Source organism: Psittacula echo (genome assembly GCF_963264785.1).
Source record: "Psittacula echo genome assembly, chromosome: 3".
Lineage (NCBI taxonomy): Eukaryota > Metazoa > Chordata > Aves > Psittaciformes > Psittacidae > Psittacula > Psittacula echo.
In genome coordinates, this window is record NC_137736.1 from 60,855,510 (window position 1) to 60,882,661 (window position 27,152).

At 43.3% G+C, this 27,152-nt stretch overlaps 1 protein-coding gene across 22 annotated transcripts in view; it reads left to right on the forward strand.

The window, feature by feature from the left end:
* MAP4K4 (mitogen-activated protein kinase kinase kinase kinase 4) overlaps window positions 1-26,568 on the forward strand; it is a gene marked incomplete at its 3' end in the record, with an annotated part of 163,957 nt that extends 137,389 nt beyond the window's left edge. For 8 of the 22 annotated variants that reach the window (XM_080614267.1, XM_080614256.1, XM_080614252.1 and 5 more), the window contains 14 exons: window positions 185-291; window positions 1,303-1,454; window positions 2,155-2,261; window positions 3,577-3,752; window positions 4,163-4,283; window positions 8,035-8,152; window positions 8,423-8,593; window positions 12,211-12,354; window positions 18,132-18,266; window positions 21,156-21,256; window positions 21,996-22,145; window positions 22,940-23,099; window positions 25,618-25,757; window positions 26,485-26,568. In XM_080614267.1, the coding sequence (XP_080470393.1) occupies window positions 185-291; window positions 1,303-1,454; window positions 2,155-2,261; window positions 3,577-3,752; window positions 4,163-4,283; window positions 8,035-8,152; window positions 8,423-8,593; window positions 12,211-12,354; window positions 18,132-18,266; window positions 21,156-21,256; window positions 21,996-22,145; window positions 22,940-23,099; window positions 25,618-25,757; window positions 26,485-26,568 (1,866 nt within the window). Of the gene's footprint in view, window positions 1-184; window positions 292-1,302; window positions 1,455-2,154; window positions 2,262-3,576; window positions 3,753-4,162; window positions 4,284-5,458; window positions 5,651-8,034; window positions 8,153-8,422; window positions 8,594-12,210; window positions 12,355-18,131; window positions 18,267-21,155; window positions 21,257-21,995; window positions 22,170-22,939; window positions 23,100-25,617; window positions 25,758-26,484 lie in introns of all 22 variants that reach the window. The other 14 variants (XM_080614249.1, XM_080614265.1, XM_080614266.1 and 11 more) reach the window with 5 other exon arrangements.
* Window positions 26,569-27,152: the final 584 nt, after the last annotated feature.

A 27,152-nucleotide genomic window follows, 5' to 3' on the forward strand; every position in this document is an offset into this window, starting at 1 on the left:
AACAGCAGTCCAGCTAAGGTCCTTGGTTTTATGGGTGTTTGTTCATTGCTTTTGGTCATTGATGCTAGCTTGGACTTAGAATTGTTGTTAAAATCTTAAGAATATGTTCTGTAGCAGGAGAGGGTTAATCTTCCTTTTCTCTCTCTCCTGTTCGTGGATTTAACACAACCTTTTTTTCCCCAAGGTACCTGTGAGAACAACATCCCGATCACCAGTCCTGTCCCGCCGCGATTCTCCACTGCAGGGCAGTGGGCAGCAAAATAACCAAGCAGGTCAAAGAAACTCCACGAGGTTTGTAAGCCAACATGTCATTGCCTTTCTTGAGTTGGAAGGAAAAGGCTCATGGGAAGCCAGGCGTTTCCAGAGAGCTTCTGGCATTGTGTGCTGGACGTGAAAGAAAGATGAATTTGGATCCCTTTTCAGTAATGATTAATATTAATTTCCCTTGGTGCCGCACATGTGCCAACAAACACTGGCAGAATTTCTTCTTTCCTCTCCTCCTTCAAGTAGCCTGCCCTGTAACTTTAGCAACAATTTCAAAATATCCTTAATGTTTCTGAAATAATGTGGCCATTCATGAACATCTTGCCTTTTGATGCAGCAGGTCATCTTGGGCATACTGTGGGGATTACTGGCAGCAAAAGTGTTTGTAACATCTGAAATGAAACAATCTCAGAAACTTTCTGGCCTCTCAGTCAGAACCAGACTTTAAGAAGGGAAGAAATGTCCATGAGCTCTGACACAGCATCTGAAGTCAGGGAGGGGATGGAAGGAGCTGTCTCCAGAGCTCAGCAGAGCAGCATGGATAGGCCACCCTGGACCTGGCTCACTGACACTGGCTCGCAGGGGTGAGGGTATTCTGAGAAGCACAGGCAGTTATGTCTTTTTGGCTTATGCTTGGCTGGCCAGGGCACTTCTGAGCCAATTTTAAACCTACTGCAAGCAGGCTGAGAGAACTTTAGATTCACTTTAGATTAGATACATCAGAATGACAGGTAGCCAGTTCCAAATAGAAAGAATAGCTTACACACACCTTAACTTTTTTTTCTTTCCATCCTAAATAAATAGGATGATAAATAAATAAATAAATAAAATAAATAAATATCCTAAAAAAAGAACAGGTATTTCAAAGGAAGCCACTGCCTGGGTTGTGAACCATCACTGATGCTCTCAGCTCAGCGTTAAGTGCTCTTTCAGAGAAGTTACTAGCAAAACACTGAGGAAGACAGATATTTGAGTTTAGAAATGGGAAACTATTTCAGTTTAGAAACTGAAATTTGTGTCTTTCTTTCCATGATACAGCAATATAGAGCCTCGTCTGCTGTGGGAAAGGGTGGAGAAGCTCGTACCAAGGCCAGGCAGTGGCAGTTCTTCAGGTTCAAGCAACTCAGGCTCACAGCCTGGCTCCCACCCCGGCTCTCAGAGTGGGTCTGGAGAGCGGTTCCGGATGAGATGTAAGTCCTTTCCTCACCCTCCGTAACACTGTGTTTCTAAATTTGTGAAGTTGTGAAACAGTCAATAATGAAGGTTGAAAACCCTCACTGGGAAAGACCTTTGAGCATGCAGTGACAAAGCTGGGTTAGCTTCCAGTACCCGCCTTGACAATATGTCCTTACTTGGGGAAGATGGTAGGCACAGAAGTCATTGTGAAAATGTTTCACTGTTTTTTGATTCACATCCAGTCACTGCTGCATTTTCCTATATGCAAACAGCCCAGTCCCCATGCTCTCACAGCTCCCTTCCTTATGTGCAGGGGCACATGATGCTTGTTGCTGGTCACCTTGGTGGTGGCTGACGGTGTGCAGACTGCTATGGACATGTCTCAGCTGGGTTATGTTGGATGCTGATGCAGGTTCTCCAGCTTGTGGCTACACTCCAGTTACTCTCTTTGATCTACAACTGTGTGACAGTCTACTTCGGCTTCAATCATAGGCCAGCTGCACCTATACAGATCACAGCTTATGATGGCTTTTTGTGTAGTCCTTCAGGGACAATGTAGTAGTGAACAAGTGAAACTTAGGTCTTCCTGTCAGGCACAGCCTGATAACTTTCTCATCTTTCTTCCCCACTACAAAGTGAAGTAAGAAAATATACTTTAGCTCCCTGCTTAACCTGTTTTGTTCTGTGTTCCTTCTGGGGCCTTGACACATGCAGCATCATCCAAATCAGAGGGTTCTCCATCACAGCGTCATGAAAGTGCACCTAAAAAGCCTGAAGAGAAAAAGGAAGTCTTCAGACCTATCAAGCCTGCTGTAAGTTGCGTCCATTTTCCCCTGTCTCCCCTCTCTTTGAGGTAGGCCCACAAAATGTGCAGTGTGAGCTTACATTCATGATGCCATTGGGGGTGGACTTCAGCTGGAGTTGAAGTTTCTGTCTTGTAGGCCTAGCAGCATGTCCTGGGCTCTGCCATTGCTCCACACATCACAGTACTTGAAACATTAGAATTTGCTTTGCTTCTGGAATTGATTTCTGCTCTCTAGTCTTCTTCCTTCCTAATCTTTTCCTTTCTCTCTTTCAATCCTGTGCTTCCTTCCCGGGGCTGGACCAATGGTGGTGCTTTTGACCTGAATGTGCCAATGCTGGGCTGAATGGTGCAGGGAGAAGTGGTAAGACCTTAAACTGGTGCTATTTTCTGTGAATTTGAACTGGTGCTATATTCCGTGATATTTTCTTTATCTGGCTGCTGTTACAGTTTGATTACAGCTTGATGTCCAGTTGTATCTGCGGGATCATGGTATTTCCAACTTCCCTTAAAACTTTTTTGCTCTTGCCATTATGATACTGCACTAGCATCCAAATCTGTCAGTTAAAGCTGCTTTCTTAGAGAAACATAAAGCTTGGTCCTTCACTTCAGATAGTACAATGTGTGAAGTATTGGCTGAATTTGTATTCAACTAAGTAAAGTATCACTACACAGTTGAGAGCAGACTGCACTGACTGCAAACTTGGTTTACCCACACTCCAAGCAGCAGACAGCAGAACAGGTTGTGTCTCATATTTGATACCTGTGTGTGACTGAGCGGATGCTAATGAACCTGACTTCTCAGCTGAACTCCTTAGTGTGGATCCATGCAACTGGAAATGAATCAAAAGGTTTCAAGGAGATCAGCTCTCTATGACTGTGCCTTGGGTGGCTCAGTCTTAGGATCTTTCTACTACCTTGCTGCCTGGATTTCTTGTGGTTATTGCTATTAACCTGCAGAGTTTAGGGAAATGAACTGTGACAGTCAACCACTGGATGAGAGTGAGTCCAGGTGCTTGTATATGTCCTTCAGATGGTATCATGGGTTAAACTGAAGTCATAATCAGGATAGCTGGGATTTAGAGTATACATTTTTCTGTAATATGGCAAGGCCTTTAGGTTGACTTTCTTGGTGCTTTAATTTATCAGAAAGTGAGCTTTAGTAACTCGCTGTCGAGAATGAGTAAATCAAAAGTAACAGTACTGCTGAGGCTATGGAAATGAACAGTGTTCAGCAATGAACAAGTGAGCAAATTGGGCACTGATTCTGTGGGATTGTCTTGCAAACTCTTCTCTTCCTTGCAACATCAGCTTTTTCCTCCCTCTCCCATCAGGATTTAACTGCGTTGGCAAAGGAATTGCGAGCGGTAGAGGATGTGCGACCTCCACATAAAGTAACGGATTATTCATCCTCTAGTGAGGAGTCAGGGACAACAGATGAGGAAGATGATGATATGGAACAAGAAGGAGCAGATGAATCTACTTCTGGACCAGATGATGTCCGAGCAGTGTTAGTTCTTCTAACGGTGTTCTGTTTTCCCTCTTAGGGGGGGGTTGAAGAAAAAGGATGTTGGGTATTTTGACTTGTATGTTATTTCCTTCAGCTTAGAACAGCCTATGAGCAAGACATAGTAGTACGTTCGCGTTTTCAAACTTGAGGGTAATCTTTTCAAAAAGTAGGCTTCTATATATTACGCCTTTCCCTCTTCTCCCTTTATTTGTTATAAAGCAAGAAGTGGTATGTAACAAACTCCTGACTCATTTTCCTTTTAAATAGAGAAGCTTTCCTAGGCAGGTTATGTAAATACTCCACTCTGAGCACAATATAAATTAGTTTTGAGTGTGCCTTGGTGTGGGGCAGCGAAAGCTAGGGAATAAGTGCTCTTATCTCACTCAAGTTATTTCTTGTCCGGCAAATAGGTCAACGTTGAACTTGAGCAATGGTGAAACAGAGTCAGTGAAAACCATGATCGTCCATGACGATGTGGAGAGTGAACCTGCCTTGACTCCTTCTAAGGAGGGCACCTTAATTGTCCGACAGGTATTGCTTTCCTTCCCTGTGCAGTTCTGCACCTTTTCTGTGCTCATTAACCCACTCGCTCATTCACCCATGCTGTTTCTACATTATATTTGTTGTTCGTATTATCAAGACACAGCTGTAGTGAATTCCAAATGAGCAAGATGTTTGATGCATGCAAAGAGGAGAGTAGCCCTTCACCCCTTGCTTCTGTTTTGCATGCTTTCCAGTGACACCATGGCAGCACCATGCAGAATACCTCAAAGTCTGTGGGAGAGAAGGGTAGGAAAGCTGCAGGTGTTTGGAGCAAGTACCTGGAGCAAGAACTTAGTTTGGTTTTACCATAGAACCAAGCATAGCTCTCAGGAGTGGGGCTGGGTGGAGGCTGGGGGGAGCATTCAGGGATTTTTTAAACAGTTCTGAACCTGTAGCTGAGGGCATACAGACCACCTAGATAACATACACACACACGCATACATACAAATTCGTGCAGCAGTTACTGTGGGGGAATGGAGAAGCAAAGTAGGTGGCAAGGTAGAGAATGTGGACAGAGCTAGAGTGCTGTGTTGTTGCCTTTGATTCTGAAAATACTGCATTCTTGTGCCCCTGAAAGATAATGATTCCCTGCTTTCAAATGAGCTCGTGTGTTAATGAGCGTGCTGGCTTATAGGAGTTTCCTCAGTAATCGCATTCCTGAATTTCACAACTGAATGCCAATTTCTTAATTGAGCCCTCTGGTTTGAAAATTAAGATTTCATGCTTATTGTTTTAAATAGTTAGCTGAAAGTATTTGCCAGACAGTCCAAGCTCGTATCTGTATAGGATTTAAGTTAGTTTTAAACAAGACAACAGGGAAAGAAATCCTCCCTCCACCCTCAAAAATGTGCTTGCCCATGTTGTGGTGGAGGACTTTCCAGCACAGTTACTCTTCTGTTAATTAGTGGAGCTGGCTGTGCAAGTCAGCCACATGAACTAAGCTTTTGTCTGCCAGAAGAGTGGGAATTTGCTGAATTCTAGTAGCTCTGCCCACTTCCCCTTTCCATTCAGGCATCAAGGCATGGATTATCAGCTTATTTTTAAAAAAATTAAAAAATAAATGTAAAAAGGTAGAAAGTGAGGGAGAGAAGGAGAGAGGTTGTTAGGGCTATAGACCTTTAAGCAGCACTTGAGCAAGACAAGTGTGCCTGTTTTTTCTACAGAGTACAGTTGACAAAAAGCGTGCCAGCCATCATGAGAGCAATGGCTTTGCCGGTCGCATTCACCTCTTGCCAGATCTCTTACAGCAAAGCCATTCCTCCTCCACTTCCTCCACCTCCTCCTCCCCATCCTCCAGCCAGCCGACACCCACCATGTCCCCACAGACACCCCAGGACAAGCTAACTACTAATGAGGTATGTCTTACCCCACAGCTGGCTGCTTTCGTAGGGTTATAGCAGCGTTGCCTAGTAGCTAGTTTGCAAAGGAACTCCAGCCAATCTCCCCTGCTTTTTTTTTCCTGTCACCTTTGTTCCCACCCCCCAAATAACACATTTCAGTTCTGTGTAAGAAGCCCTTAACTCTAGAGCAGTCTCACGCCAAACTTGCCAGTTTACTATTTTTGCTTCCTCTTAGTCAGTCATTAATTGCATGACGTTCGTTTTAAACTAAACTTGACTACTGCATTTCCAAGCCAATACTATTATATTTTTAATTCTGTTTTATTCTGGGAGCAGGCTAATTGCAAGCAGTGTGCCTCTTAAAAATTAGCAGTTAATTTTGGCTTTGTCAGTAAAGGTTGAGCTGGTAACTCCGCACGTATGAGGAGCTGCTTGTGGAAACTCACCCTTTGGGAGAGGAAGCGGCTGTGGAGGAATTTTGCTCTTTAAAGCTTGCCGCATGGGCTGGGTGAACAAATCAGGTTATTACCCAGGAGGGTTGTAAAAGCCTGGGGTATTGTTGTTTTGGAATAATGAATTGGGGAGAATCTTTGGGTTTTTTCCAAGTATGTGTGTACTCTGAAAAGCAGCTGTGTAAAAATGACTGTTCTCTACCAGTGCTGCTTGTGTCCAGGTGGAGAAGCAAGGCTTTGCTGCAGGGGAAGCTCTCTCTTGCTGTCCTGGGATGATCCTGGGCTGATGCCTTCCCTCACCAAGTGCTGGTGGGCAAGCCTGGTCCTTCACATGTGTGTAACCCCTTCAGCAGAGGAGATGCACACACGTGAATGATGGGCGTCATATGCCCATTACCAACCCTAGTAGTTGTGGTGGTTCCACTCCAAGCTGGGTGGCCAGCTTGGCTTTTGGGGAGAACTTCTTTCTGTGTGCAAGCAGTGGTGGTACAGGGAAAGCAAAACCTGGTGAAAATAAGCTGCTGCTTCCTAAGGTAGAGCTGTACTGCCACGTAGGTGTGCAAGTGCTATGGCGAGGGAAGGTTGCAGTGAGCTGGGTAGGCTGATGGCAATGCACATGTTCACCACAGGATCAAAAAGGCTTCTGAACCACATAGCGGTAGGGTGGGTGGGAGGATTTCCTCCTGGAAATTTGGTTAGCATAATATTAATTTTCAGCTATGCTTCATTGGTCTTTGATCTTTCTGAAAGCACGCTCTTGTAGGTTATAGAGATCAGTTGATTGATCCAGAGATATGCCTGCTCATTACTTTGATCTAAGCAATAAATAAGCAGGGTTCAGTTAACTCAGCTTGGGAAGTGGAGGCTGTGGCGGTGGCTGGTGGTGAAGGAGCCTTTCGGTATTGAGCCGTGCAGGGGAGTGATACACCCCTAAGACCCATGGCTATTTTTTCTGCAGAGTAGAGGCTTAGAAAGGTAGAGGCTGAAGATCGGTTGATGATAAAGAAGTGTCTCTGTGTTCGCATAAAGCTGAGCAAAATCTCAGTACTGCTTGATATACCTTACCCACATGCACGCCCTTTACATATATACTTTTTTTTTTTCACTTGTCCCATTCTGCTTCAGTATGCAATGTTGTCACTTTAATACTAAACTGGCAAGGGTTTTTAAGTTGTTCCATTTCCACTTTTAACAGTCCATTGTTTCACTCGTCTTCTTCCTTTCTTTATGTTTTTTCATATTTAGACCACATAACTCAGCAAGCACCAGTGATTTTATCCACTACATATTCATAGCTTCATATCACCGTTTGCTACACCTTCCACACTAATGAGCCCCTTTGTTCGATACAGGTTTAATACGTTGTTTTGTCAGATAAAGGTGGAAGAACCTGCTGCAGCTTTCTGGCAAGAGGCTCAGGTTAAACAAAATAGGGAGAAAGAACAGTAGTGGACATTGAAAGAAACATAATCCATCGTAGAAGTGAATGCTTGATCCCAGATGGTTCTAATTTTGTTGCACAAGCCAAGAGATCATAATTTATTAAACTAGCTCGCTTTAGGAGATGCTTCATAAATTCAGAAGTCATACATAGGTAGTGGACAGCTTGCAGATCAGATAGTATACATACATTTAAGCAGATTTTTTAAAAAGTAGACGTTCCCTCGCTTTCTGCCTGATTATAGGGGCCAGTCCTATAAATCTTCACTATCAGCTGAGGTGACAGGGATGACAATTTAGCTAATTACATTTTGCTGTAACATGTGCAGTGTGCATATGTGTCTAGTTCAGGTGTGGTGCCTGCAGTGCTTTGCGTATCTATAAAGGGAGTATAAAAGCTTGGGGAGGCTCTGTAGCATAATTCTGTAGTGACTTAAATATGTTGGTTGTTGTTATCCGTGCTTTTTATTGTCATTAATATTAATAAAGTTGAAATTTACATTGCAGACTCAGTCCGCTAGTAACACACTCCAGAAACACAAATCTTCCTCCTCCTTTACACCTTTTATAGACCCCAGATTACTACAGATTTCTCCATCTAGTGGGACAACTGTGACTTCTGTGGGTAAGTAAAGTAGCTGGAGACGACAATTGAAAAAGGGTTCAGTGACTTCAGTGGCTCTTTAACATAGTTACAAATGTTACCATCATGCTTTTTATTTTATTTGCAATGGAGTGCATAATTTTATTTCTTTTTCCATTTACATTTCTTACAAAAAGAAAGACTTGCTCAGTATTCTCAGTTACTGATTTGGGTAGTATGGCATAAAGAATGTATGGCCAGAATTTAGCGCTTGAGGGGTATTACATGCGCTTTACTTTTCTTTTTCTCCAGTAGGATTTTCTAGTGAAGCAATGAGATCGGAGGCAATAAGGCAAGACCCTACGCGGAAAGGATCAGTTGTCAATGTGAATCCCACGAATACACGGCCACAGAGTGATACTCCAGAGATTCGCAAATACAAGAAGAGATTCAATTCTGAGATACTGTGTGCTGCCTTATGGGGTAATGCAGTCCTGTTCCTCCCTTGCCTCCTGCAGTTCTGAAGTGCAGACTTGCCAGTATGAGCTTACAGGCCTTGAGAATGTATCTCTGAAACCGTAGCTGTTTCTCTGCATTTATTCAATGCTTGTTCGCCTCTTTTTGTTGCAGGAGCTGCTTATTACTATGTTTTTCACAGTATGTTGCTTCTGCTTTGATGTAATTTCCTGCTGCTGGATATATGCTTCTGATGGCACAATTTAGACTTCATTCAGCTGATCATGATGTCCTTTTCAGCTCTCTCTAACCCCTCCTAGTACATCTCTTGCAGCTTTGGGAGCTTGTAGTCATCTTTGCATTGTACACCTGGTACACATGGGTATTTCTTTTGAAAAATAATCATCTTCTTGAGCCTCTTGCTAAGTATTGTTGCAGAGTTTTATTAAGATGTGTTTTGTAAGATGACTTTCCATCTCAGTCATCAGTTTATGTAGGAAGGAAGCAGGAAGAGAGAAGGGTAGGAGTGTAATTTTCCAGTGTGAGGCTTTGGCTTGGTTTCGTTAATAGTTGTTAGTGCAGAGAGAAGTTGGGCATGGGGTATCAGCTGACCAAATGTGTCTGGCCTTCTTGTCACAAGGGATAATTTATGTCAGTGTCAGACAGTTAGGATCCTGCATGGGTGAAAGTCTTAGAGCAGTGCTTGTTGCCTGCTACAGTGTGGAATCACTGCTGCAACACCCAGCAAAAGGCTTTCTCTGCTGTGTCATTTCTTTCTTGGCCAGAACTCATGGAGCCACTTGATCTGTTTTTCATTATCTAGATGTTAATAGATAATGTATATTACATACATACTGCGTATATTGCATACATATTTATCTAGTATACCTAAACCTAATAGACTGTAAATGCACATGCGTGTCATCTTAAAAACTATGAAGAAGAGAGTTGGCCCTGAGTCATACAATGATTGTGTAGGTAACGCACTGCACTGCTCTTGTCTGCGTTTTCACAGCTCTTTCCAAGGCTCTAGTTGTCTTTTGGGGTTATTTCCAGTATTTGTTTCTCAGAACAGTGCTGTTGCCCTGTCCTCCTTGCCTGCAAAACCATGTCAGTTAAACCATGTTGGCTCTCCCAACACTTTATCTTCCTATCTGCTGCTTTCTTTCCAGAATTTACTGGTAAGAATTTTTAGCCCAATGCTATTTCTGCCTGTATTCATATGAATAATTCTCTGATAAAATCAAGACTTGTGCAGTGTAAACTTTCAGGCTGAGAGAGGGAGAAGGCAAAGAGAAATCATATAGGATCAGTAAAGATGACTCATAATTTCTCTGATCTGCCTTGTTTTGCCAGTAGCAATTTGTGTTAATGGTTTTATATTTCTTTCATCTATGTATTTGGCTGTTACAGTGATTTAAAGTACAGGTGTAAAATCCTAGAGGTGTTTTACAGCTGTAACAAAGCATTTCCTTGTTGAACATTTAAGGCTAACCTGATGGTGATGCAAGCTGGTACACATGCTTATTTCTTGATAAGGTTTAGCTTCCTTTACCGTTAAGTAAATTAAGGCATTTCATGGTGATATTTCTTACTCAAAAAGAGGGGGACTTGCTTTCCTTAGTTTTGCCTTGCCTTTACAAGTGGTAATGCCATAGTATCTGGCAGGTTGCTGATTGCATTAGCTCTGTGATGCTGTTTCTTCTAGTTCTGAGTGGCGAAAGTCAATGTCATGGATTCAGTAGAGTAGATTTGTACACCCAGCCTCCACAGAATGCCCGTACTTTCCAGGAAGCATTTCCATTTGTTTGGAGAACCAGAACTGGTTAATTGTAGGGTGGTGGCAGAGGAGCTCTGCTGGCCATGAACAATGATAGTGCTTGCACTGCTTGCCACTGCATAGTACCTCATTAGTTTATCTCAAAATGCATATAGCTAAGGGAAGAGGTTGTGGACAGGTGCACATGCAAACTTGAAGCAGAAACAACTGCACCACAAAGGCAGCAGAGGAAAAGATGAGGGTGGAGGTGAGAGCGATTGAGCCCTGATGTGCAGACAGGGGAAGGGACCCATAGGAAACAGTTTGCATGTGGCTTCCCTTGAACTGTAGGCATACATGTCGAATCTGAATCACAGCTTTAGTCAGTGGGTCCTGGAGCTGCAGGAAGGAGACCAACTGCTGGGCACTTCCTTGACTGGTTTGGTGGTGCTGCAGCCTGTGTTGATTCCTGAGCATGTGCCTTGCTCTCCCTGCTTCCTTCTGCTGCTTCCCATTTTAAGGATGCCTTCCATTAAGGGAGATAGTAGGTGTGAAATGCCCCTGGGGCTGCAGGATGGGATCCAGCAAGTACTGACCCAGTGCAAGGTGCAGAGGCAGGAGGAGGGCAGGAAGGGGGATGGAGGAGGTGTCAGCAGCTGAAGGAGAGCATGGGATTGTGGCAGGACCTCTCCCAAGGCAGGCCTGTGCCTGCCAGCATCTGTGTGCTCTGCTGCCTGGAGGAGGCAGAGAAGGAGCAGAGCAGCAAATCTGAGCAAAGGATATGATAGTTTCTGGGCGCTTTTGAGGCCTCTGAAGTGTTCTTACTGAAAAGGCAAGAGAGGAAACTGAAGATGTGTGACGGTTTCCAACCTCTCCATAGGCTACATCTGCTTTTTTATCCAACCAGAGGCTTTTCAGAGTGCCCCAGCACCAGTAACTCAGGCCCCTTCTCAATCATTGCCTCCTTCTGGCTGCCACTTATGCTTAAGGATGACAAGTTTTATACAGTGATTACAACACAGGAGTTCAATAAAGCAAGTCACGCATTTGCTTTGATTTCCATTCCCTATATATATCTGACCTGTCTCTGTACTGAGACACTCCTGGACTGAGACACTATTGCAAATAGTTAAGAAATTTGCAAGTGGCAATTTATTAGTAGACTTTTAAAATCCAGTCTCATACATAGATACTCATATATTTATTTCTGAAAAAAAAAAAGAAATTGATTTTAAATACTAAGGTTTTGGGAACTCTTGGAAAGTGTCCAAGTGCATGTTTGGACCTTTGTCTAAAGAAAAGGGCCTACTGACTTTTCTCATCTGCAATTGCTTATCTGTAGGAGGAATCTGTGGAAATACAAGATTACTGTAACTCCTCTAGTTATAACATTCAGATGGAGAAGATTGTTGGGAAGCTAAGGACCAACCCTGGGTCTGTCCTTTTACAGGAGGGCTGCGCTACAGTCTGTTTCTCCAGTGGGGACCAAACCCCTACCACTGCTTTTTTGCAAGTGGCTCTTGTCAAGAGCCTCCTGTTACCAACCCCATTACTGACAGTTAGTATGTCTTTGGAATACATAAGCTTGGGTAACACTTTGTGCCTTCCCCCCTCCTCCAACATTAATGTGCCATTTTGTTAGGGAACTGGTGCTCTAGAAAGCTCTTACTCTCTTGAACACTGCAATTTGGTGACAGTAGCCACTGCTGCAGGTAATGTAGAAAGCTTCTACATCATGAGATCTTTTAGGCTGCAGGCAGCTGAGACCCAGCCAGCAGTGGTTAGACCTGCTTGAAACAGGACAGTTGATATACCAATCATCAGTTCATCAGAATATGTGGAAAATCTGCCTACTAACTTGGATCTTTGGTTTTGTTTCTTCTAGGGGTGAACTTGTTAGTGGGCACTGAAAGTGGTCTGATGCTGCTAGACAGAAGTGGTCAGGGGAAGGTTTATCCTCTCATCAATCGAAGAAGATTCCAGCAAATGGATGTACTTGAAGGGCTGAATGTCTTGGTGACAATTTCTGGTAAGTTTAACTGTTCAACATGATTTTTTTCCCCCATCTAGTATGGCATGGCAGAAAGCTTTTCTTAGCAGCCTGTGTGTTGAGGGGATTGAAGTCAGTGGGGTTTCCATCATTTCACCTTTCTGAGTCTGTAGTTTGTTTCTGCAAGTGAATCATTTTCTACACTAAACCCTGTGCCTGCTTGGCCCCCGTTCTTCCTCCTGTGGGGTGGCCTTTAAAAATCCTGCATGGGGTTGGGGGAAACGTAAAGCTTTATTAGTTTGTTTAGTGCTTGGGAGCTAGAAGTTAGTGCTTTGTAGAAATGGCATTCTTTCCCTCTGTCATGATTACTTTCAACCTGGCCTCTTTCTAACCAAAACATGATTCGCCACTTGGGTTTAAAGCCATCTTGCGTGTTGAAATCTGTAGGGGGGAAAATGCTTTCATGAAGTCGGGAAATAAGAATGATGTACAGTGTGTGTGTTGGTGAGAGGGGAGTACAGTGTGTACGTGATGTGGAAATTAGCAGTGTGAGAAGGCGGATTGGTGCAGCGTTTGGCTTTACTCTCACTGGGTGCAACTGTAGATGGCAAAGCAGTGGGAGATGAAGGGTGATGGTGATTGTTGTGTTTGTTTTGTGTGCACTGATGGAAAATGTGTTTTATGAAGCTGGAGATTCCAGACTCTTTGGCTCCAGACTGTTATTGCATAAGGTTATCCTGCTGTTAAGCAACCTGATGTGGTACACTGTTAATCTTTCTTCACAGGTGTCATTCAGCCATTTACCTTCCTTTTGTTTTGTATTGTTTGTGAAATCAGCTTTTGCTATGCTGCATGTGTGTGATGGGGAGAGGATGTAAATGAGGTTTCTCACAGTGGCCCCTGTGGTGCTGTTCAGAGCCATGCAAAGTTTTGTTGAGGCTCCAGAACCCCTCAGTGGAGGAGCTCTCTGGCTCTCCCAACCCTTGTGCATAAGGATACACACCTAGAAAATTTAATGCAATTTAATGCATTAATGGTATTATGCTACTACAGGCTCAAAGAACTGTGCCCGTGCTGGTTTTGTCAACAGGGGGCTTCGTTTCTGTCTAGAACAAGTGTATTTTATTGGCTGGTTGCTTGCTGCATTCTCAGCTACTGCTATGCTGTGAAATCTTTAAAAAGAAAGGATGAATCAAGGAGGATTAAAAAAATCCCACAACCTGCTGTGTGTCCTTTTGATGTTTAATGCTGTATGTTAAAATATAAGCTTTTTGTAAAGCACCATTTGATATACAGATATACAGTTTATTCTATAGTAGACCTTGTAAACAGAAATATTGTATAATCCAATTTGTGTAAAATCTGTTGGTTTGAAGCATACCTTACTCAGACAAGCATCTGTGATTCAATCTTGGTTCAGTTGTTTTAAGTTTATTTACGTTTGTGTCAGCCACAATCCGAGTACCCTGACACATCCATTTTCTTTTCTTCCTTCAAAACTATTGCTTCCTCTGTAGAGACACGCTACATTAACCCTTAAGAGTCAGCTGATCTTTGGCTGAATTATGCCTTCCTCTCTGTCCCATCTCCTGTGTCTTATGAGAGGTTGCTGGAGTACAAGGCAGGAAAGAGGTATCCCAGCCCACCAAGAGGCAGTGCTGGGGGAGCATACTTGGTGAAACTGTGATGCTGTTATGCCCAGGCTCCCCCTTATATCCCTCTTTTGGCTTCTGCACTGCAGTTCTTAATGGAAGCTTCCCTCATGCTGGACTTCCCTTGGTGACTTTTTATTTGCAATGAGTTGCTTCATCTCTTCAGGCAAACTAGGAACCCTGAAATGAGGTTGTGCTTCTGCAAATGATCTATTCTGGCAGACTGGTTATGGAGCTGCCCCTGAGCTTTGTCCCAGGACTGCTACTGCTTATCTGGAGTGGTGTTCAGCTCCCTATGGTGCACTCGGCTGTATGGGGTTTTTGGGGAGTGATGTGCTGATGGTGGTAAGTTTTGAAAGGTGTCACCACATGGTACAAGGAAGTTGCAGCATGTTAAGAATTTGAGGAGATTGTCACATAAAATTGTTTTTAATATACACTCTTGAGTCTGAAAACCTGAAATCAATTATTGTGAATTACAAAACTTTCTGACAGCAAAGCTTTTGATACTGAGATACTGAGCTGCTATGAGAAAGCTTTGCAGGCCAAATCAGAGTAGTTAATCAGTTCTTCAGTACATACTGTTGGGAGGGTAACAGAGTTCTGGCTGCTCAGGTAATGATACAGTGCTGAGAGTCATAAAAATGCAGGAGGAGAGAGCAGCATCGTGTATATAGAACATGCTCCACTTGTGGCTCCCCGAGGATTTTGCCAGCCCAGCTGGCTGATGGTGGCACTTGGGAAGGTAGGAGGGGATGACAGAGTAGAAGAACTGGTTGGAATCTGCCTGCTTAATAATTAAAAAACACAGTGACAATAAAAACCAAAACTCAATATGGAAAAAGGGACTTTGCATTCAAAATAACATCTGTGGAAGAATCAGAGCCAGGAGTTCTCATAGAAATCACTGACTGATAAGTTCATTTGATGGCTGGAGCAGATTTTTGTTTCTTATTTCATAAAAAATACCATAAAAATTAGAAAAAAAGAAAACACCACCCAGAAAAATCCCACAAAACAAAAGAGAAAAACAACACCCAGATTTTTGAGAGCTATTTAAACTGGCTAGCAGAGATTTACAAGCAGAAGGCTCTAATCCCCACACTCCCAATATGAACATTAAGAGCAGCAGAACTTGTTTATGTCAATATATAGTGATACAAACATGTCCGTCGCATAGCCATCTTTATATCACTAACTGGTCCTTCTCTTTTCATGCCAGGCTGCTGAAAGGCAGAGGGATTTCCTGTCTTGTGACTTTCCTTGTGGTCTAGACACTAAAACACAATGGGAACACACGTGAGATGTTTCGCTGTTGTTGTTTTGAAAATGTTTCTGATTGGAGAGAAACACCCTGGTGCACATGATGTGAACCAAAAAACCCAACCAACAACTTAGCCACGTGCTGGGAAATTCCTGTGTGTATTGTTTGTTTCAAGCTTTCAAGTTTGACTAAACTACTGAGACAGCTAAAGCCGTGGAAATATCTGAGAGACAATTTGTTTCCCAGTGGACAGGGACTCGTCGTGCCTTTAAAAACATTTGGTGCATTGTACTGACCTGGAGCCCTCTGAGCTCTTCCTTGCCCAGAACTGCAGTGCCTTCTGGTCTGGACTGTGTTCCCTGTTTTTCAGTGTTTCTGAAAGGGCCCTTGTGGCTATTGTTCCCAGTATTTTCAGGGGAGGACCTTTCCTTGGTCAGATGTGGGGCTCCTGGGAATATTGTTTCCTGCTCTAGTCTTTTTTCCAAATCTTTAGAAAGCTTCAGGATTGGTGGGGCTTTATTCCTTTATGGAACATGGCTTAATAAATATGAAGTCAGGCAATAAATCAGGGTGCTTATTTACTGCCAAATCTGCTGTCGCTTTTGTAGTGGAGATAAACACAGGACAGCACAATGTTACTTCACATTTCATTTAGTGCCATGAGAACAGAGGGGCTTTTAAAATTAAATAGCAGGTCCAGTAGTTGAAAATGGGTCTCCAATTCCACTTTAAATTTAAGCTCAGTGAACAGATTTTTGACTTCAGAAGTGCCTCCTCTTTTCCTCCTGCCCATCCTCATCCATAAAAAGATTTTTCAGTCTGTGCATCTTTGTAATGGAAGGGTTTGTAGCACTGGAGACCGTGGGGCCAGCCTGTTTGCAAGCTGTGCTTCCCCATGTGCTGCCCCTGCGGCTGCTTTTCCCAAGGATCCCAGCTCTGTTAGGGGATCTCCTGCCATCAGGGTGGGGGCTCTGTGCCAGCTCCAGGACCCCAGTGTGGAGCTGGTTGGGCACAGCAGGATGGTCTCTATGCTTGGGCTTCATCGCCTGCTGCAGCGGTATCCCCTGACGCTGTGTGCCCATCCCTGAGATGAGCAGCCAGCTGTGAACTGGTCCATCAATAGGCATCATGTGAAAACTTAAAAGACAAAGACATCAGCTAAAATCTATAGCTGGATTGGGCTGGCAGGCTGCCGGGTGGACCATCCTGACACCTCATGGCTTTCTGCAGCATATAAAGTGCAGTGTCACTTGGCCAACCCAGCACTGACTGCTGTACAGGTCACCTTTCACTAGACCAGGTTGCTCCAAGACCTGTTCAGCCTGGCCTTGAACACTGCCAGTGATGGGGCAGCCACAACTTCTCTGGGCAACCTGTGCAGCACCTCACCACCCTCATAGTGAAGACCTTCTTCCTAATGTCTAATCTAAACCTGCCCTTTCAATTTAAAGCTATTCCACCTTGTCCTATCACTACATGCCTTCATAAAAAGTCCATCTCCAGATTTCCTGTAGGCCCCCTTTAGGTACTGGAAGGCTGATATAAGGTCTCCCTGGAGCCTTCTCTTCTCCAGGATGAAGTAGCCAGATTTTCTCAGCCTGTCTTCACAGCCCTCTGACCATCTTCATGGCACTCCTCTGGACTCACTCGAGCATGTTCACGTCCCTCTTGTGTTGGGGGCCCATTACCTTCCTTGTGGAGAAACTTCATGCAGCCTTATGAAATGGCTCCTGATCAAAGCAGGAATGATCTCTCTTCCTCGCCTCCAGCTTCATCTGTGACACTGTAATGGCTTTGGGCAGCAAAGCAGCTGGAGGAAGGAGGATGCAAGCTTTGAGTATGTGCATGTAAAGCCACCCTCTGGCTAGTTCAGCAAATGCTTTGTAGGCCATTAGTTGTTAAAGAATCACTGATAAAGTTTATTGTGAACCTTGCTCTGCATTCAAAGAGCATTTCTCATATAAGAGTTAAAAGTGTGAGCTGTATTTTGATGACTGTGGCAGATGCATTGTCACTTGAAGATAGGGCAGCCTGGGCAAGTAGATTCTCTCACCTGTGGAGAAGAAACACCTCTTGCAGTTCCTGTGTGCAGCCTGATAAGTATTACACCCCTTGCAGCACAAGGGAAGGGCAAGCAGGTGAAGTTTGCATGGGCTGTGTGAAATTCTCTCACTGCGTTTTCAGATATTGTATGTTCTTCCTTACAACAGAACTGGTGTAAAGTGGTTCAGTGATGAAATTTTTAGTGCTGCTGTTAGGAAATTCACAATTCCACCGGGGAAAACAGTAAATAATTTTAATGAAACTTGACCAGTTTGTGTTAGGATAGATGGAATGGAAATGTCCTGGTCGCTAACTAGGAAGAATTTGTAAAATCCATTTCATCCCCGTATTCCTCTTCACTTTTGCTTCCTCCCTTCAAACCCATCCTATTCTCTTCTGATAGCTGTGTACATGATTTCGGGCCTCAAATTCCATCCTGCTGCTCTCCTACAGTTTTGTGTGAAAAAGAGCCATTCTGACTCAGCTATAGATATATTTTTAACCTCAGTGCATGACTCTGGTGCTTTTGGTGTGGAAGTATTTACCCTTTCTGATAGAAGTTTTTTGGGTCCTAAGAACCAGACAACTGACGAGCTGTTCCCTTGAATTTGTCATTTTATGTTCATGTGGCATTGCCATGTGTTTCTGTCATTGATCATAAGGAAAGTATGTGCTTGGGTGGAGTCTGGAGTGAAGTTGTTGTGGATGTGAAAACTGAAGGAAATCTCTGTGGTTACAGCAGTTTCTCCTTCCGTGTTATTTTGGTTTGCTCCTCAGGTCTTTCTGTTTGCTTGGGGAGGGTTTTTTGTGCTTCTCTTCCTATGGAGATAAACCAGTCTTTTTCATTTTGTGGCCAGGTAAGAAGAACAAGTTGCGAGTTTACTATTTGTCCTGGTTAAGAAATAAAATCCTTCACAACGACCCTGAAGTAGAAAAGAAACAGGGCTGGACAACAGTGGGCGATTTGGAAGGCTGTGTGCACTATAAAGTTGGTGAGTAGTGAATGTAGTAATCAAATTGTTGGGATAAAAGCTGGCTGGAAAGGGAACTGCAGTGTGTGTAGCTGCTGGGTTTAAGGTTTGGTTTTATTTCTAGCTGTGTTCCCTATCCCTCGGGGTGAACTTTTATGGCAAAGCACCAGCATAGATGGCAGGTTATTGAGTTAAAATGAATATGGAAGAGTTTTCACAGTGGGATGCTGGGCTGTGAACTGGAGCGGGCGCAACTCCCCATCTGTCTCTTTCCCATAGTGGATGCAGCTTCCAGGAGAGTGCTAATATGGGCAGTGAGGGCTAGTAAAGTTTCACCACCTCTGTTAGACCTTTTAGGTAACAGAGGGACTCTTGTCAACCAGCAGCTGTTCTCTTTACCAGCAGATTTCACTTTTCACAGTTTTACCATGATGAAGTCACATGCTGGCATGGAGTGAAAAAAGTCTTTCTTTTAATGTATATTTTAAAGATTGAGGGGGAGAGGGGAGAAGATAAAAGGAAAAAAAGAGAGAGGAGAAAGCAAACCCAGTTAGTGCATGAGCTTTGGGGAGGCATCTGGGAGAAGAAACATATGCTTAACTTCAAGATGATTCATTGATTCCCCGTAGCTCACAAAATTTCCTAATGCCATCTCAGATCCACTGCAGTACACTTATGGGATGAAGTGTGTTTTCATTAGGCAGGTGGCTTTTGAGTGGTTTTAAGTAATTTAAATGGATTTGACTGTAGGAGCTTCCACCAAAACTAGTGAAAGACATGTAGCATTCAGTCAGCAGCATATGCAGTGAGCCTGCTGCCCTGCAGGTGGGGATATGAACCAAGAGCTCTTTCTCCTTGTCTTTCATGATGCATATTAATGGGCAGTGGATGTTGCCTTTGATTTGGTTTTCTTCTAAGAGCCAGCTCAGTTCCTTTCCAGCTGTGTCAGTCAATGTGGGGCAGCAGCAATCGAGCTGAGCTCAAGTCACCTCCTGTCATGCATGTGCTCTTGGAAAAACCTGCTAGTGGGGTGTAATCAATAATGATGGCAGTAAGTGACTGCTGAACCAGGAGCTTGACCCTGAAAACAATTAATAATGTACTCCTCTGGTCTCCCACCCTGGGCTGTCAGCAGCATAATGAAGTGGCCTGTTAACAATACATTAACAGCTGTTGAAAGGAGGCTTTCCAGCAGGGAAGCATCTGAAACAAAGAGCATTCTCTTCCATATGAAGAGGGGTTTGTTACCCTGGGCTGCAGCCTGGCACTGAACTTCACTCTGAACCACAGATGTACAGTAGACTTCTTCAGGTAGTGAGAGGCCTCTTTGACAGCTGCACTGCAGTTCCCAAGAAGGATGAGCTGCCAATAGTTAGACTTGTGGTCTGGAGGCTGCCACCGAGGCAGCTGGCACTGATCACTTCCTTGTCTCTTTGATGCAGCGGGGGTCTTGGACGTCAGGGTGAAGTGGTATTTATGGGTCTCAGTTGCTTCAGGCAAATTTTGGCTCCTCTAAATGATAAATTGCTCTTTTGAAACTTCAGATTTGGGTGAATTCCCAGATAGCACCCAGCACAAAGAATGAAGATTATCAAAGGTCCTTTTTCACAGAGAAGGTGGTTTTGTTCGAAACCCCCTCTTCCCTGAGAAAAAAATTCCAAGAAGTCTTGTAAAGTAGGCAAGACTGAACAAAAGCTCTGTTTTTTAGTCAGTACAGCTGTGGAGGATGAGAGGCTTTTCTTTGTCTGTTGAAAAAGTATCAAGTCCTTTAATGCTTATAGTTCAGTAGTCTTGTCTTCTTGCAGAGTAGAAGGAGAGCAAGTAGCAGCTTTGTTTCCCTGAGACAACAACTGCAGGCTTGTACAGTAGTAAGATATCTAAAAGACTTTACAATAGTGTTTATTAAAGAAGTCTTCTCACAAGCCTGAGATCCTCACTTCTGCCATGTTTCAAAATCAGGTTTGGAGATACAATGGGCAGAAGGTGAAGATGCATGGGAGTTGTTTTGGAAAAGTGGCATATTCCCCTAAGATTCAGGGTAAAGAGGTTGCAGAAACCTCCAGAGGTTTCTCAGTATCATCTAAATGCTTTTTTTTTTCCCTCCCCCTAAAATAGTGCTAGAAATAGGTTAACAAACCCCAACATTTGGAAGTCTCATGATCTGCTCCTTCCCAAATCCAGATGGCAGCTGAAAATGCGGATCCAGCAACACTTCTGGAATGGCCATTTCTAGATTTCATCAGTCCCCTCCTGAGAGCAGTAGCTTTTTCTGATGTTTGATTTAGCCAGCTGTTTGAATGTGGCAACAGAGACATTTGTGGATCAGCTGTGTAATGACACTTTATTTCTGATAAATTCTGTGGACTTTGGTGTTCTGTTTTCAGATGAGTTATCTCAGGCTTTAGAACAAAGGAAAGTGCTCTGCTATCAGATTTGCCTTTTGCTTTTGAAATGGACTCGTTTCTTAGCTTATTTCAGTTCCCTTTTTTCCTCCCTCCCTGGGGAATTTTGCCATCAGCTCAAAATGCCAGTGTCAATGCTGTGACTGAAACTGTCAATAGACTCTGCCACAGTCATAGCCTTCTTTTATTGGAAATGTGCCTGTCTGAAAACTGATTTTCTTGTGATGAGTAAGCACTGTCTGATGTGGAAAAAAACCAAGTGTAAGTAAGTATATACTGACTAGGGAATTTGAAACATGATGACAGGTTCAGTTAGTAGTAAGGGTTTTTTGATGGCATAAATGTGTCAAAATACTTAACAACAAAGAATTAACAATCCTAAAATGCGGTATTACTAAACCCAGATGTATGTAAGTATGGAGAAATACTGTAATTTTCTGCTTTCCTGAAGTAATTGGCATGACTTTGGAATTACTGCTGAATTCTCTTTTGTTCTGTTTAATTTCAGTAAAATATGAAAGAATCAAGTTCTTGGTAATTGCATTGAAGAGTTCTGTGGAAGTCTATGCATGGGCACCAAAGCCATACCATAAATTTATGGCCTTTAAGGTAACAGTATATTTCAGCCATACATAGGATTTTCTCATAGCCACTTGCAGTTACCCCTTTACAAAAATGTTCTGTCATAGCCATATTACAAGTTATTCAGTAAATCTCCACAAACTTTGTATTATATTTTAATTTAGGAGGGGTTTTAGCTCTAGAGGCAGTACACTTAAAGTTCTAAATTGTAACCGAGCATAAACTAATAATCAAAATGACACAATGTCACAACTGTTTCTTTTGTCTCTCTATAAATAAAACATGAGGCAGAGAGAAGTGAACTGAGTCTAAACATCTTCATCTGAGCAGACCAAGTCATTAAGTGGTACTTGGCATTGCTGGTTTTTTTTTTGAACACTGCAAGAATGAAGTTAGCTGGCTTGGTATAATTGCCAGACTGATTTACAGACAATTATTATTGGTTGTGCAGATTTAAGTGAACACTAGTGTCAAATTGCCCTGAACTTTGGGGAAAACAATTCTTACTAAAAACTCAAACAGACCAACTAAAGGAAACCCCACAGAAAATCGCTTACAACGTTATGTGATTGAAATGCAAGAGTTTGCAGAGTAGTCTGTCCTTGTGCATAAGAGACATGTGAGCTTCAGTAGCCTGGTGGATGGGGGGCCAGAGGGATGCGTGGGAGGAATAAACCCATAATATTGTGTGCATTAGAGCATGTTTTCGTAATACCTACTGTGGTTCTAAGCAGTAAAGTAAATCTAACTCATGGTTGTCTCACAGTCGTTTGGAGAATTAGTACATAAGCCATTGCTGGTGGATCTCACTGTAGAAGAGGGTCAGAGACTAAAAGTGATCTATGGCTCCTGCGCTGGCTTCCATGCTGTTGATGTGGATTCAGGATCGGTCTATGATATATATCTACCAACACATGTAAGAGCTACTGCTGGGGTTGGGGTTTTTCTTTTTTTCTGGTTCCCCATGCCCTCTCCTGCCCCTTCTTCCCCTCAGATAACCAACATGTCAGGCTGTCCCTGTGGATCACTGCCATATGCTGGCAGTGGTGAATTGGGTGGAGGGGTCTGAGCAGATGTGGCCACTTGTGCTTAGGGGCTTGTGCCTCTGTCGTCTCCTTGTGGTATGTCTCCATGATTGGGAGCTGCCTGTTCAGATCTGTTTCAGGGGAAGTAGTTAAGTGAATTGCCTTGCAAATGCCTGGCAGAAGCTGCAGGGAAGATGGCGGTACAAAAATGACACAACAACCCCCTGATGAGATTCAACAGGGTTAACAAATGCCAAGGTGGCCTTAGATACCAAGGTTTCCATTGTTCATTGTACACAGAGGTGTCATGTGGGCCCCCAGCGTGTGACGCACATTCCTAAGAGCTATTCACTGCAGTGCAGGTTTCTGAGGTCTGCATCTGGGCTGCTTGCCTCAGGCTCCCTTCCTGCCCATAGAAAGAAATGGGCATTCCTACAGAGAAGTTAATCTTTCCTGGATTTAGATGTCTGCCTTAAAACGAGAAGATTCGTGCCCCAAGGGTTTACGGGTCTTTGTTGTCACTGTGTAGCATGTCTAGCTTGTGGGGGAGCAGAGCTAGCACTTCTGAAATGAGTGAATCCCCACTCTGCTGTCAGCCAAAATCAAAAATCACCCAACCCTTTCTCCCAGCAAAGGCTCTGTGGCATTAAAACAAAAGGCTTCCGCTCCTTTTTTTCCTTTGTAGATCCAGAGCAGTATCCAACCTCACGCAATCATCATTCTCCCAAACACTGATGGGATGGAGCTATTGGTCTGCTACGAGGATGAAGGAGTTTACGTCAACACATACGGAAGGATAACCAAGGATGTGGTTCTGCAGTGGGGAGAAATGCCAACTTCAGTTGGTAAGTGCCTCTGGTGAATCATACATAGCGTGCTGTTAGGGAGCATGAGTGTGTGCACATGGACAGGAGGGACGCACATGGGGTGTAACTTCATATTCAGAAGCAGTAATGCTGCAGTATTCCTCAAAAACAGCTGTGCAAAGTAGACAGTAATCACGTGGATCTGTTTTGTGCTAAGTTTTTTTTAAGAACCAAATCCAAACAAGCAACATGTGAAGTTCAGAAGTGAAGAACTCACCAGGGCCTCTGTAGGTTGCTGCAGAATATTTGCTAGACAGCCACAAAGTTGTGGAAACCTTTCCGTGTAAAGTCATTAGTGTGTCCAGCTCAGGAGTCCTCAGTACAGGAAAGACAGGGATCTGTTGGAGAGAGTCCAGAGGAGGGCCACAAAACTGATCAGAGGGATGGAGCAGCTCTCCTAAGAGGAAAAGGCTGAGAGAGCTGACATTGTTCAGCCTGGAGAAGACTCCAAGGGGGCCTTGTTGCAGCCTTTCAATACTTAAAGGGGCATAATAAGAAAGATGGGGACGGACTTTTTAGCAGGGCCTGTTGTGATAGCACACAGGGTAATGGTTTTAAAATAAACAAAGGTAAATTTAGACTAAGTGTAAGGAAGAAACTTCTTATAATCAGGGTGATTAAACACTGGCACAGGTTGCCCAGAGAGGTGTTAGATGTGCCATCCCTTGAGACATTCAAGGCCAGGCTGGATGTGGTTCTGGGCAACCTGATCTAGTTGAGGCTATCTCTGCTTATTGCAGGGGGGTTAGACTAGAGGACATTCAGAGGTCCCTTCCAACCCAAACTATTCTATGATTCTATGTAAGGTGTCAGATGGTAAGATATTATTCTGGGTATTTCTATATAGTTAACAATGTATCAATTTGATGTGTTTAAATTCACCTGCAGATTGCATATCTATCCTAGCATGATAATTCTCCCACATTTTCCCCCTTTCAAAATAAGGCACTTCTGAAAGTGGGAGCAATGAGTGTACTAAGATGGGCACAGATTTGTTACGGACACAGATACACACTAGGACCCCTCTTGCCACCTGTGCTGCCATATTTCAGTGCTAAGCATAGCATGGGCTGCAGCCACACCTTCCTTTAGTTGAGCCAAGCACATCACATGGTATGTGCTTTAGAATGGACACATGTATTAGGAGGTGACTGCTGATACATGTTCGAGCAATGCAAACAATAATGGAAGAGGAAATTTAAAGAAGTCTCATGCACAGCTTGTTCACTCCTGTGGAGACTAACTTTTGACTAGATCTAAAAGCAAGCAGGGTTTATCAGCTGGCAAATGGCAGAGCCTTTTGGGTCTAGAGTGTCTGTGAAGTAAATGGCACTGAGGCAGCTGACACCATCTGAACGTGTCATTTGACAATTTTTAGAAGCTATTTGGCCCAGTTACCGCTAGTGGCATTTTTAAAACTAAATAAATTTCCAGTATGTTGGCAGATGCTATGTCGTAGGTGTATGTTGTACTGCAGTAGATCATTTGATTTAATTTCACAGAAAATTAATAGGGAAAAAATCTATAAAAAAGGAAGCATTGCAAAATTAAATATGTTTTAATTTTGCTTGCTAAGAGCCATTGCTCTTCTTTTTATTTTTATTTTTATGTTAAGTATGCATGCAAATCAGAGGCAACAGCTTATTCTTCATTAAGGTCCCATATGTTATTTCTGGCAGCATGCCTAAGACTATCCATCAAAATGCTTTTTTGAATATACCTTTTCATAATGCTGGTGACTTTCCCCTTTATTTGATTTTTTTACTGCTATCAAGAACAGATTTTTTTCCTCATGCTACTACTAATCTGTTTCTCTTCAGTGACACTCTAAGGAAAAATACTTGATTTTTCGCTTTATTTGTGCACAAAGGAAAGTATTATGGCAAATAATAGTATTTCCACTTGGAGAGCTTAACAAGAACCTCTTTTGAGATGCACAGAATGCTTTTCAGACCAGTTGGCTTTCTCAAGGAGATCAGGTTTTTGAAGTATTACTCCTGTTGAAGGAGGCTAGCTCATTTTTTACTTTCCCTCTCTTCTTTCTCTGTTTTTGCTGACAAGCTCCTTCAAGGAAGGGAAGTAACACTGTAAGATGCAGAGCTAGTGCTGGGGACATACTGGAGTAGTTTGACTTAGTGTACTTACACCTTCTAGTTCTGCTTTCTCCTTGTCAACACCTAATTAGCTTGTCTCTTTGCCAGACTTGATGTTCCTTCCATTTAATTGAAGGTTGTGAAGTTCCCTTTGTGTCATGAATGCTCAGGGAAGAAGCATATAGCTAACAAAGAAAAGCCATAGGGATTTTTTTTCTAAAAAAAGAAGGTATTTTTAGGCGTCATGAAGGTGCTGAGGACAGAAATAGCACTCTGAACATATGTGTAGTTGTAATATGCACATACATACTTTTAACTAGAGTGTGTCAGGATATTCCTCTGCTTTTTCAGTTCCTTCCTGTTACCCTCTGCCTGTCCTAATGGATTGTGTTTTCTTTCCAAAGCGTACATCCGATCCAACCAGATTATGGGCTGGGGAGAAAAAGCTATTGAAATACGATCAGTGGAAACTGGACACTTGGATGGTGTGTTCATGCACAAAAGGGCACAAAGACTCAAGTTCTTGTGTGAACGCAATGACAAGGTATAATTCCCCCTTCCCCACCTCCCCCCAGTTTGTTGCTAAGATGATGGACGTGTACTTCACCTGGTTACGTGGGTTGGGTTAATCCTGACCAGCAGCCAAACACCCCCACCCAGCCTTTCTCTTACTTCCCTTTCCATGGGATGAGGAGAAAACAGAAGGAAGGTGAAAAGCCTCATAGATTAAGATAAAACAGTTTAATAAGGTCAGCAAAAGCTGTGCATGTAAGCCAAGCAAAATAAGAAATTCGTTCACAACCTCCCCTTGGCAGGCAGATGTCCAGCCGCTTCCCAGGGAGCAGTACTTCTACACATGTAACCCTTGCTTGGGGAGACAGAATTTGTCACCACAATGATCCCCTTGTCCTCTCCTTTTCCCTGAGCTTTTATTGCTGAGCATGATTATACATGTCATGGGACATCCCTTTGGTCAGTTTGTATTGGCTGTCTCAGCCTCTTAACCATTCTCAGCCCACTGGCCTTTGAGGAGTGTGGGGCTGGAGAGACAGCCGTAGTGCTGTGCAGGCATTGTTCAGCAGTGGCCAAAACACTGGTGTGTTGACCACACTGTTTAGCCACATACAGGATGCTATGCAGAACATCAACTCCATCCCCACCTGAACCAACACAGCACACTGCAACTGTGCTGTAAATATCAGGGACAATGAAGGGAAATCAGAGCCGCTGCTTTCCTACCTGTTGAATTTACCGGTGTCTCTTCTTTGCAGGTTTTCTTTGCCTCCGTACGGTCAGGTGGAAGCAGTCAAGTCTATTTCATGACCCTTGGCAGGACTTCTCTTCTGAGCTGGTAGAAGCAGTGGGATTTGGCGAGGAATTGCTGACATCCAGAGTCTGAGATCTTCATAACTCGGAATTACTTTCAACTGGAGTACAGACCTGCACTAATGCAGCACTCTGTGTAAATGTGTGTGCAGGCATCACTGGTGTTAGGTTTCTTTTTGTTTTTCAACTGAGGCTGCGAGGCAGCTGGTGCTGTAAAGATATTGCCATCAGGTGCTACAATGTCTTTGAGATTTGGGGTCACGCTAGAAAGCTACAGGTCTTCTTTTCCCTTCAGCTCCAGGATTCCTAGGCTTTGAAGGACTCTGTCTGTTAGTGTTGAAACAGAGAGAGGGGGAAAATAAAAGGAGAATAAAACAGACTACCATGAACATGCTGTTGAGTGGGCAGGAGGCAGGCAAGAGAAGGTGAGAAGTGGTGTAGAGAGTCAGACTGGCTGAAACAGAGGGCAGATCTAGTCTAGTAATGTTAACAGTGTATTTAATTGACATTTCTTTTTTGTAATGTGACAATATGTGGTCAAAGAGGAAGGTGCAGGTTTTAAGAAGTTAATATTTATAAAATGTGAAAGACAGTGACTAGGATAACTTCTTCT